This window comes from Pristiophorus japonicus, chromosome 8, assembly GCF_044704955.1.
Source record: "Pristiophorus japonicus isolate sPriJap1 chromosome 8, sPriJap1.hap1, whole genome shotgun sequence".
Lineage (NCBI taxonomy): Eukaryota > Metazoa > Chordata > Chondrichthyes > Pristiophoridae > Pristiophorus > Pristiophorus japonicus.
Genome location: NC_091984.1, coordinates 107,833,512 through 107,845,976, shown reverse-complemented (window position 1 = coordinate 107,845,976; position 12,465 = coordinate 107,833,512). Strand labels below are relative to the sequence as shown.

Sequence of the window (12,465 nt, the reverse complement as noted above, 5' to 3'; positions counted from 1 at the left end):
AAGTTCATCAGTGCTCTGCGCTGGTAAGCTGTGAGGTATTAGCCCACTAAACTGGATCAGTACTGCTACGCCCAAAGCCTTAACTCTTGCCAACCTGTGCCCAAGATCTTAAACTCCACTTCAGCAAATTTGTCAGTGGTTTGGTTTGGAGACTCTCAAACATAGTAATGGACTTCCATACTATATGTCAACTATCTAATTGACCAAAACAAGTTAAATATTTAGTGGAGAATGTTAACTAAGAAGCTATTATTCCATAACATTAACATGGAAGTGAAAGAATGAAATACAAAAATCTAACTGATTACCTGTAGTTCTCTTGCTTCCTCAAATTTTCTCTTTTCTGCTTGGTCCAACCTTTCCCTCCATCTCCTAAAAGTGACATGACAAATATCATCCGTTTCTAACAAAGATCTTTAGTACATCAGTCACAGAATGTAAGTAACAAACTAACATAATTTGTGTTACTTTCACACAATTACCAAAAGCAATACATTTAGCTCAGATAACCCCCTTCTCTCATTTTATAGTTATGCAGACATAAGGTACAAGAAAATCAAAGAAGAAAAGGAAAGGGGGGGGGGGGCGGGCGGTTGTGGGGAAAGAGAATTTTTAAAAGACAAAGATTTGAGATAAGGCAAAATCAAAAACTTCGATTATGGAGCAGCTAAAAAGTAAAAGCAAAAAACACATTCCTATTTAGTGTCTATTTTAACACGAAGAAAAATACAACTTCCTAAGTAGAACAGAGCTATAATCATTTTTGGCAGAATAGTTGTACAACCTGGATCTAAAAAAAAACTTCGAAAAAAGCAGGACCAGTTACTCTCTACTTGCCAGAAATAGCAAGAGGGCAGACAATGTAGGAGAGTCATACACAGGAATATTCCAATTTTCTGCTACCACTTAAAGACAAAATGTCTGATACTTCAATGGAAGAAACATTTCTTCTGGCACATACAGCAGCAATGACAAAACGTATCTTGCATACAACTCGGCTACTACTATATGCATAATGTAAAACTATTAAAAGATTCAACCCAGTTCTGCATAAAGACTTAACGTTTAGTTTACTTTTGATCTTTTGGGCTAAATAACTAAATATAAATATCATTTTGATGCATTAGTTTAGAAATTTAAGAAGAATGATTCAATCCAAAATGCCAAGTGAATTAAGCAGTTATCTGCCTTTTGAAATCACTATTGTGCATCTTACAACTACTGCCCAACTTTACATCGTCCACATTTCAATTTTTCAATGAAGGCGAGGAAGAAGTGTTCTGAGCCACAAGGCGAGTTTTGTGCAAGTTACTTGGCCAGTGAAATGTCGATTGCAACTGCACAAACTTTATTTTAACCAGAGAATTGGAGCTGACTTTAGGTTGTACAGGTGGAGGGACAATGCCTTGACCCATCTTGCTCCTGGTGACCTGTTAGTATAGATTTCACTATTGTATTTTGCACCCAAGAATGTAAAAGCAGCCACATTGCACAAATACCCAACAAAGCATTTTAGAAGCTCTGCATAATATGTACTGTAGATAGAGTTCAGAGAAGAGCCAAACAGATAATTCATCATAACTGAGTCCCAAGTCTCAGAAATGAACTTGCTTTTTATTTTATTTAGTTCCCAGGATGCGATGCAGGAAAGGCCGCATTTATTGCCCATCCCTAGTTACCCTGAGGTGGTTGCAACGGACCTGTTCATTGAACAGCTGCAGTCCTTGTGCTGATGCTGCTAGATATGGAATTTCAGGATATTGAGCAAGTGACGATGAAGAAATAGAGAGAGATACAGGAGAGGATGATGATGGGGAAACTGTAGGTGATGGGGTTCCAATGATCTGACATTTGAAACGCACGTACACACCAAAAGCAACCAATCATAAATGATATTTTGACAAAATGAGCTTGATGGGCCAAATTTCCTTTCATCATTCCAGCCTCAATATTCTAAATCTGTCATGCAGCAGATTCATTATTTTACCTCTGTGCCTCTGCCATTTCCCTCTCCTGTTGACCGAGCTTCAATTTTAGGGCTCCTATTTCCTTTTGGGATGATTTATACCTCTCAGACTGAATTCCTTGGCTACTCATCTGGGCAGCTTTCAACTTTTCAATTTCTAACTTCAGATCTGATTTAGGAAGAAATCAAGAGAAAAAAGTTCAAATTACATTTATCAAAACTCCTTGAGGGGCTAAAACCTCAACTTACTACAAACATACCAAGTACATCAGAGGTTTCAATGTTCAGGTTGGAAAAACATTTGCAATCAGTGAATTTTTATTTTCTACATACATCCTGTTGAACCCAGAGACAACAGGAGAGCAGCACCACTTGCTGGGCAGTTGAAGAATTAGATATTCCCTGTAATACTTAAAGGCCTCACTTTAAAACTATAAGCCTTTAAAGTGAGTTGGTCATTACAGGGTGAAACCTACTTAATATTATTCAGGTTCAAAACTAATTTCAGTTGTTGCAAAGTAAAATATTGTTATCACAATCTGACAATGAACTTATGATTAACATTTTACTTTATAATTAATTTAAATACATGTCTGAAAATGAAGTTCCATCGAAAAGCACTTTGATAAATCCTATATAAAAAAGATGACTACTGACCCAAACAACCTTGAATGCCATTTTCTACATTTTCAGTTGTACTATTCTGTGATTAGGAAGGAAGTGGCTTCATGCATAATGCGTGGCTATTTCTTCAACAGCATAAACACAAAGTTCCAACATACAGGCACTTCATTGTTACAAACATTTCAACAACAAGATAGTATACATTTTTTAAATGCTAAAATATGCCAATGTTAATTTCAATGTACAAAAATGATGTGATTTAAAAAAAAAATTAAGTTAACAGCATCTAATATGCTTCCCCCCTCCTTTTTATATTATATGAAAAAAGCCTAAAATTACTGAAGTGCAACTTTTTCTGGAAAATAACCCAATCTTGAGAAGGAGTTGTTGCATTTTTATACAGTTCAAGATTCCAGGTCAAGATTAAAACATTAATTCATGTCAAAGCAAAGCAGATGCAAGTTAACTTGTACAGAAAATGTCAGCCAACCTCGAATTAATTTTGCACTGGAGTCCTCATTCACTTTTGCGATGTTGATAATCTGGCGAGCCTGTTTGGCATATCTAAGCGTACTAAGCGTCTCTTCCACATTTGAAGCAGATGGGCTGATGGTAGCTATCATCCCCGTTTTTGAATTGCCACCAAGGCTGTCCTTCAATAACCTACAGCATATTTTAAATGACAAAAGAAAAGAATCAGTGTTCTGAAATGCCATTAAACAGTAGCGAATGAGAACATACATGAGAAATACTAGCATCCATTAGTCAGGCAGTGTAACAACAGGATACTGCAATGTATTATGAAGCATTGCCTTGCACAACCTGCAATTACTAAGTCCTGCTAGATTATGCTGAATTTTCTTTAATAATTTTCTTCTTCCCCACTTCAAGTATAGCATGGTGCAGTTTACTTAAGTCAGCTTTCCTTGGAGTTTAAATCATGTATGCGAGACCAAAACAAGCAAATGGAACTACAACTGTCAATACTCACTTTCAACACAACCATAATTTAGAACTCACCACGTTAGCACGGATTCCCTGTAAGGGATGAAGACTTTCTTCTTAGCCTGAAAATATTCTGAAAGCGCAGAAATAACCTTTCCCAAGGTGAAGAGAGATTTATTTATGCTTACACCCTCCTGTAAGAAAGATGATAACATTTCATTTTTAAAAATTTAAATGGGAGCCCTCGCATGGTGCAAGAGTCATATATAAAGTACCATAAAACTGTACTTCAAAATGTTCAAACTGGGGTGAAGACCGTTTGGGAGAAATAGGGTATATTTTAATTATTCCAGCAAATGGATCAGATCAATGTAATAAAATTAAATAAAAAATAATGATACTTGAAGTGAGTAAACAGCGGCACTGTAATCAAAGGGTTCAGTGAGAACCATGACAGGGAAGACCAAATGGTTTACAAGTCATCTGAGCCTCATGAGATTAGATTACTTTCTTAAAAAACACAAGTTAACATTTATTCTACTAAAAAATATTTTAATGTGGTGTTTTTATTTTGTTTGAGAAAACAATGTATCCTGTCATCTATGTGTGAGATTATTCATACAAATGATTAATAATTGCATGTAATTACTGCTCGAGAAATATTCAGCATTTACTAGAAAGATAGTCACAGTATGCATTTGAAAACTGTAATTCAATACAATAAACGTCATCAAAAGACTCGTATGGACAGGATGCTTTATCTCCCCGTTAATTGCCCACACCGTAAACCTTTGACCTTACTCAGGACATCTGATGGAGGGACTTCGCAGAAGCAATGCACAGAATCAACCGATACTGCTCTCTCAACTTCGGATAGCCAGCTCAAGATTGCCGCTAGCAAAGGCCTGGAAATAAGGCACTTAATTTTTTTTTAAATTCACTCTCAGGACATGGATATCGCTGGCAAAGTTGCCATTTATTGCCAATCCCTAGTTGCTGTCAAGGTGATGGTGAGCTGCCTTATTGAACCGCTGTAGTCTATGTGGGAAAGGTGCTTCCACAATGGTGTTAGGTAGTGTGTTCCAGGATTTCGACCCAGTGACGATAAAGGAACGATGATGTAAGGATGGTGCGTGACTTGGAGGGGGACCTGGAGGCAATTCTTGATTGGGGGATGGTGCACAATTTTGGGAAAATATAAATCAAAAACCATCCAGGTAGAGAGAAAGGGCCCAAGTTTCCACAAGAAAAAAAACGGGCACCTAAAAAAATCCTCGGTATTCTGCACCTACTTACAGGCCCTCTGGCCCTCGGCGCAGCCAGCACGAGCTGTGGGGGGGCGGAGCCAGGTCCCGGCGCTGAAAACAGTGCCGGGACCTCTGCATATGCGCGCTACAGTCGGCACGCAAGTGCAGTAGCTCCAGGCGCCGAACTGTGGGAGGGGCCCGAAGCACGCAGCTCCTAGCCCTGGCCCAATGGCCTCACTGGGGCTCCTCCCACGGCCAGCTCCTGCTCCCCGCCTGACCAGACCCGACACTCGCTCCCCCCTCGCCGACCAGACCCGATCCGACACCCGCTCGCCCCCCCCTCACGCCCCGACCCAAGACCCGCTCCCCACCCACCCCGAGACCAGACACCCGCTCTCCTCCACACCCCCCCCCGACCCGACACCCGCTTCTCCTCTCCCCCCGCACCCCGACCAGACACCCGCCCCCCCCCGCGACCCTCCCCCCCCCACTGACCCGAGACCCGCTCCCCCCTCCCCCCACCCCCCCCCCCCCGACTGACCTGACCCGCGCTCCTGTTCCCCGTCTCTCTCCCCCTCTCCCCCACTCAGCGGCACGAACGGCTGCAGAATTCTCCCTGGCTGAAGCACTTTCACACAGGTAGGAAGATGGTTTATTTAATCTTTTCTTGGCTTATAAATGTTTATTCAGGTTGGATTTATTTGTATAATATTTGTAGAAGTATAAATAAGGATTTATTGTCGAATTTAATGAGTTCCCTTCCCCCCCACCTCGTTCTGGACGCCTAATTTGTAACCTGCGCATGATTTTTTAATGTGTAGAACAGGTTTTTTCAGTTCTACAAAAATCTTCACTGGCTCCATTCTACTTTAGTTTGGAGTACATTTTCACTGTGGAAACTTTCAAATCAAGCGCCAGTGGCCGGACACGCCCCCTTTTGAAGAAAAAATTCTGTTCCAAACTAGAACTGTTCTACCTGACTAGAACTGCAGAAAAAAAAGTGGAGAATTGCGATTTCTAAAATAGTCCGTTCTCCACCAGTTGCTCCTAAAAATCAGGCGCGAATCATGTGGAAACTTGGGCCCAAGAAACCACCAATTGTGCAGAGCCGACAATAGGCAAACAAAATATACATTTTGCTTCACTGTTTCCATACCCCCAGATTTCAGATTAGTAATGAAGTTGCATTTAGACATTGTGTTGTATTGGATGAGTCCTGTGATCTTTGCTAGCAATGTTTGCGCATAGTATCCAAAAATTACACTGTGAAGGACGAACTTACACAAGATTTAATACAAGAGATTTGGCACAGAGAGCAATGTTCTTTTATACACAGAGGGTTGCGAGGCTGTGGAATATACTACCAGAGTCAGTGATTGAAGCAGAGAACATGTTGAAATTTAAGAATAAGTTGGGTAGGGAGTTCAAATAAAGATGAAACAATAGATATGGGAACAGAATGGCATCAGGGCTACTGCTGATGTGATAAACACCAACTGGTTGGGCTAAGTGACCAGGATCTGCAATGTAATTTCCATGTAACTGTATTCAAAAAGAATTCTAGGCCACATATTAATATAATTTGCTGACCTTATATAAAAAAGAACAAGCAGCTTCCCAACAGAAAGAACAGTAATTACAGAATAGAATGTTTTGTTTATGGTGCCGTTAGGAAGCTATTCAAACAAAAATAGAGAATCCTTTACTACATTTACAGACAAAGTCTTCGTAAAACCCATACCTTTAGTCTATCGCCACTGGTCCGAGCTTTAAAGCAACGTTCACTTCCTGCAAGATCCACTAGATTTATTCTGCTTGTTATACAGTGTTCATGTTCCTCATCTTCTACAAATTCAGTCTGCAGGAAGAACAAAACACTTGAACAGTCCTGTAATGTATTTGTTTCATAGATTCTTGCTTGAGAATTCAAAACAACACATTGCTATTAAGAACTAGTTGGTTTATTAACAAAGGTTTGTCAATCAAACTACACATTACCAATTCATCTACTATGCTCCCAATTGCATACCTCATTGTGGATGACTGAGACCCAACTGACTGGGGTTTTATTCAGTCTTGTGAACATCACATGATTGGCTAAGCCACTCACAATCTAACAGCTCTACAACTATTTTGAGTTGAAGACAATAATCAAGTGCCCCCTGATTAAAGGTGGGGGGGCACACTCCAAAAACTTTTCAGGTGCCCCCTTGTTCCCCCCCCCCCCCCCCAAGGGCATCAAAACACAAATTATACAAGTGCCCCCTGGCTAAAAGGGGGGGGAGGGGCACTAAAACCGACAAACATAGACAAATTAAACTTTAAACAATAGTAATCAAATTAAAATTTGGTTGCCGGGGGTGATGATGCACTCCAGTTCCTCCGGCGCCCATCTCTTATGGAAGGCCGCAAGCGTACTGGTGGACACCACGTGCTCCATCTCTAGGGACACCCTGCTCGGATGTAACCACGGGAGAGGGGCAGGCAGTCAGGCTGAACGACCCCCTCCACCACTCACTGGCTGATGGGCAACAGCTCTACAAACCTGTGAGCATACTGACAGGTGCATATATTACAAGTCTATTAATAGTTTGAGCAGAATACTTATACTATTAACAACCACGGTGGAATTATTTATACTCACTGGTCAAACACATTTACCAGCTGCTATCTTTCATTACTCATTTTGATGGAGCTGCCCAGGATGTACTTGCTCTTCATTTGCAGAATGCCAGCTATGAACTTTGTTTTTTCATGTTAAGGAATGCTAATCAATCTACATTATTGGAATAGGCAGCAGCGCCGTACAGAAATGCACTTGAGTGGCAACAGTCACAAGCTGTCATCAGACAAGGCTTACCAAGTGTAACAGAGCTGAAGAAGAACAGGTTGAGCCATTGACCAAATATATTTTCTTCCATTTTATCAATGCTAATTTATCAAAAAATACACAATGGAGATTCTCAACAACCAAACCCAGGACACTTCAGAAACATGTAGGTGCTCTAGAATGTGGTCTTAACTGGTAGAAGCCATAATGTAAACAAGTAAGGGGAAGAAGAAAATATTTGGTTTTCATGGCTACAAAAGTTGCAGGTGCTAGAAATCTGAAATAAAAACAGCAAATTCTGGAAATACTAAGCAGGTCCTTGAACAGTATGTTGTGGAACCAATCAGGGAGCAGGCTCTGTTAGATCTAGTACTGTGTAATGAGACAGGATTAATAAATGATCTCATAGTAAAGGATCCTCTAGGAAAGAGTGATCATAGCATTGTTGAATTTCAAATTCAGTTGGAGGGTGAGAAAGTTGGGTCCCAAACCAGTGTCCTGATCTTAAATAAGACGATTACAAAGGTATGAAGGCAGAGTTGGCTAAAATGGACTGTGAAAATAGATTAAAATGTAAGATGGTTGAGGAGCAGTGGCAGACATTTAAGAAGGTATTTCATAACTCGCAACAAAAATATATTCCAGTGAAAAGGAAAGATTTTGAGAAGGGAGAACCATCGTGGCTAACTAAGGTATCAAATTAAAATCAATGGCAGACAAAGTTGCCAAGATTAGAGAGAGGCCAGAGGATTGGGAATTTTTTTTTAAAACTAGCAATGGTCGACGAAAAAAATAATGGAGAGAAGATGGATTATGAGAGTGAATTAGCAAGAAATATAAAAACAGATAGGAAGAGCTTCTACATGCATATAAAAAGAAAGAGGGTTCATTCTCTGGTTGGCAACCAGTAACTAGTGGTGTGCCACAGGAATCAGTGTTGGGACCCCAACTATTTACAATCTATATTAACGACTTGGAAGAAGGGTTTGAGTGTAACATAGCCAAGTTTGCTGACGATACAAAGATGGGAGGAAAAGCAATGTGGGAGGAGGACACACAAAATCTGCAAAAGGACATAGACAGGCTAAGTGAGTGAGCAAAAATTTGGCAGATGGAGGATAATGTTGGAAAGTGTGAGGTCATGCACTTTGGCAGAAAAAAATCAAAGAGCAAATTATTATTTAAATGGAGAAAGATTGCAAAGTGTCACAGTACAGCGGGACCTGGAGGTACTTGTGCATGAAACACAAAAGGATAGTATGCAGGTGCAGCAAGTGATCAGGAAGGCCAATGGTATCTTGGCCTTTATTGCAAAGGGGATGGAGTAGAAAAGCAGGGAAGTCTTGCTACAGCTATATAAGGTATTGGTGAAGCCACACCTGGAATACGGTGCTGTTTTAGTTGCATTGGAGGTAGTTCAGAGAAGGTTCACGAAGTTGATTCCTGAGATGAAAGGGTTGACTAATGAAGAAAGGTTGAGTCTATACTCATTGGAGTTTAGAAGAAAAGGGGATCTTATTTGTAACATACAAGATACTGAGGGGGCTCGACAAGGTAGATGCAGAGAGGAAGTTTCCTCTCGTGGGGGAATCTAGAACTAGGGGGCATAGTTTAAGAATAAAGGGTCGCCCATTTAGAACTGAGATGAGAAGGAATTTCCTCAGTTGTAAATCTGTGGAATTCTCTGCCGCAGAGAGCTGTGGAGGCTGGTTCGTGGAATATATTTAAGGTGGAGACACAGACAGATTTTTGAACGATAAGGGAGTGAAGGGTTATGGGGAATGGGCTGGGAAGTGGAGCTGAGCCCAAGATCAGATCAGCCATGATATTAAATGGCAGAGCAGGCTCAAGGGGCCAAATGGCATACTCCTGCTCCTATTTCTTATGTTCTTCCAACAGAGTTAACGTTTCAGCAAATGCTGCCTGACCTGCTGAGTATTTCCAGCATTTTCACGACTGTTTCCCATGAGAGCTAAAGCATAGATCACTTCCTGTGTTTCAGGCAATATTTGCCCATCTCAGTCATTTAATTTTTGTACAAAAAAATAAATTTTTCCACAAACATACCGGTAGTTTAAAAAAAGACCTATTCTAAAGTAGAATTTTATATTAAAGGATGCACTGCAGTTAAGGCTTCAGATTCATGTGTCATGTTGCTGCTTACACTGCTGAAGAACAGATGGGTAGCACTTCAGACTGGTGTTGAAAGCATTTCTCCAAAATGTTGATAAAATGTCAACTACCAGACATCAGGTTTATGGTGCAAAACATATTTCAATAAGAAATACTGTTTTTTGCTGCTGAATGAGTAAAGGGATCCTTAATAACAAAGGACACAGCAAGGAAACCTCGTGTAAAGTTCCTACCCTATTATGGGCCCAAGTTTCGAGCCGCGCCTAGAACGGCGCAGTCCCAACCTGGACGCCCATTTTTCGCGCCACAAAGTGCGCCTAAAAAAACCCTCCAGATTCTCCACCTCCCTGCAGGTCCTCTGGCCCTCGGCGCAGCGCAGCACGAGCTGTAGGGGGCGGAGCCAGGTCCCGGTGCTGAAAACAGTGCCGGGACCTCTGCACATGCGCGCTACAGTGGGCGCGCATGTTCAGTAGCTCCAGGTGCCCAAAACTGTGTGGGAGAGGCCGAAGCACGCAGCCCCTAGCCCTGGCCCAATGGCCTCACTGGGGCTGCGTGCATAAGGCTCCTCCCACGCCCAACTCCTGCTTCCTCCCGACCCGACTCGAGTCCCGCTTCCGGACCGGACCCGACACCCGCCCCCGACCCGACTCCCGCTCCCCCCCACCCCTGATTGATTTATTGATGTATTTATCATTTATTATTGATAGTTCTTTATTTGTAAAACTGAAGTGTTTAATGTTTGTAAACTTCCCTTTAAACACCCCCCACCATTCCCTACGCCTGATTTTCTAAAGTGTAGACAAGGTTTTTTCCAGCGTACAAAAATCTTCACTTACTCCATTCTAAGTTAGTTTGGAGTAAGTTTTCACTCACGAAACTTTGAAATTAGGCGTAAGTGGCCGGACACGCCCCCTTTTGAAAAAAAAATTCTGTTCCAAAGTGAAACTGTTCTAACTGACTCGAACTGGAGCAAACTAAATGTGGAGAATTCCGATTTCTAAGATACTCCATTCTACACCAGTTGCTCCTAAAAATCAAGAGCAAATCATGTGGAAACTTGGGGCCTATGATTCTATAATTACGTTACTTACATGCCTTCCTTATTTTCAGAGAATTCAATGGTTCCTCCACTAAGGCAGTAGACATTCTGCTCAATGAAAAGGATGCAATCGGGATAAATCCCTGCAAGCACGTCACTTAACTCCCAAAAAACAGATTAAGTGGACTTCAAATACTAAACCTCAATTAGGAACATTTAAAAGAATTTACTCAATTCCCACTAGTAAATGTAGCTGTTAAAAATCATAATAAATAAATTGCAAAGTTAATTAGTGATGTTGTACCTTGGTCTGTGTCATGACGAGTGTGAAGACTGAGTGAGACCTGGAACTCTTTTCATTCATGCCTGTGGCTGCAGTAGCCCTTTGTTTATTTCCTAGCTCTAGCCAGCCCTAACAGGAAAATAATTTTAAAAAAGTGAGTACCTACAATGGCGACATTTTGCTATAAAATAAAACAGTGTAAAGATAAATCATTATATACTACAAATGAGGATCGTTTTCTTTAGACTTGAAATAGCAGATATAGTGCTCACCTTAATATCGACATAAGATGTGACAACATTCCTGGGAAATTAAAAAGAGATAGATAAACTTATACAATTGAGATAAAAGTAGAACATGTGTACTGTCGGAGTTTTAGTCCAGGTTCTATAATCGCTTCTAGGCAATGTAAAGACCGACTTAAAATTTAGCATCACTTAACAGTGTTCAGATCAATGAACAATAAATACACTTTCATGTTTACATATGGGTAAATGCTCAATTTTGTACATTAATAAAATCCATATGCAAATAGGAATTTCCATCATACCCGAGCTGCTTGGTGGCACTTGGCAGTCGGCACTGGTGCAATCATAGAAGTTTACAGCATGGAAGGAGGCCATTCCGGCCCATCATGTCCGCGCCAGCCAACAAGAGGCTATCCAGCTTAATCTTTCCAGCTCCAGGTCCGTAATAGGCATACGCAGTCCCTCAGAATCGAGGAATACTTGCTTCCACTCCTGGAGTGAGTTCTTAGGTGGCTGAACAGTCCAATACAAGAACCACAGTCTCTGTCACAGGTGGGACAGATGGTCTCTTGACTCTTGACAAATAGTCGTTGAGGGAAGGGGTAGGTGGGACTGGTTTGCCGCACACTTTTTCCGCTGCCTGCGCTTGATTTCTGCATGCTCTCGGCGACGAGACTCAAGGTGCTCAGTGCCCTCCTGGATGCAGTTCCTCCACTTAGGGCGGTCTTTGGCCAAGGTCTCCCAGGTGTCAGTGGGGATGTTGCACTTTATCAGGGAGGCTTCGAGAGTGTCCTTGTAACGTTTCCGCTGCCCACCTTTGGCTCGTTTGCAGTGAAGGAGTTCCCAGTAGAGCGCTTGCTTTGGGAGTCTCGTGTCTGGCATGCGAACAATGTGGTCTGCCCTGCAGAGCTGATCAAGTGTCGTCAGTGCTTCAATGCTGGGGATGTTGGCCTGGTCGAGGACGCTAATGTTGGTGTGTCTGTCCTCCCAGGGGATTTGTAGGATCTTGTGGGAGCATTGCTGGTGGTATTTCTCCAGCGACTTGAAGTGTCTACTGCACATGGTCCATCTCTCTGAGCCATACAGGAGGGCAGGTATTACTTCAGCCCTGTAGACCATGAGCTTGGTGGCAGTTTTGAGGGCCCGGTCT

General features: G+C 41.7%; 1 protein-coding gene across 2 annotated transcripts in view; it reads right to left on the bottom strand.

Moving 5' to 3' along the window:
- Positions 1 to 12,465, bottom strand: part of kif14 (kinesin family member 14) — a 167,089-nt gene that overhangs the window by 99,343 nt on the left and 55,281 nt on the right. For both annotated transcript variants that reach the window (XM_070887287.1, XM_070887288.1), the window contains exons 7-13: positions 11,340 to 11,370; positions 11,089 to 11,196; positions 6,524 to 6,640; positions 3,611 to 3,729; positions 3,081 to 3,253; positions 1,988 to 2,135; positions 309 to 372 (exon numbers count right to left, since the gene is read on the bottom strand). In XM_070887287.1, the coding sequence (XP_070743388.1) occupies positions 309 to 372; positions 1,988 to 2,135; positions 3,081 to 3,253; positions 3,611 to 3,729; positions 6,524 to 6,640; positions 11,089 to 11,196; positions 11,340 to 11,370 (760 nt within the window). The remainder of the gene's footprint in view (positions 1 to 308; positions 373 to 1,987; positions 2,136 to 3,080; positions 3,254 to 3,610; positions 3,730 to 6,523; positions 6,641 to 11,088; positions 11,197 to 11,339; positions 11,371 to 12,465) is intronic.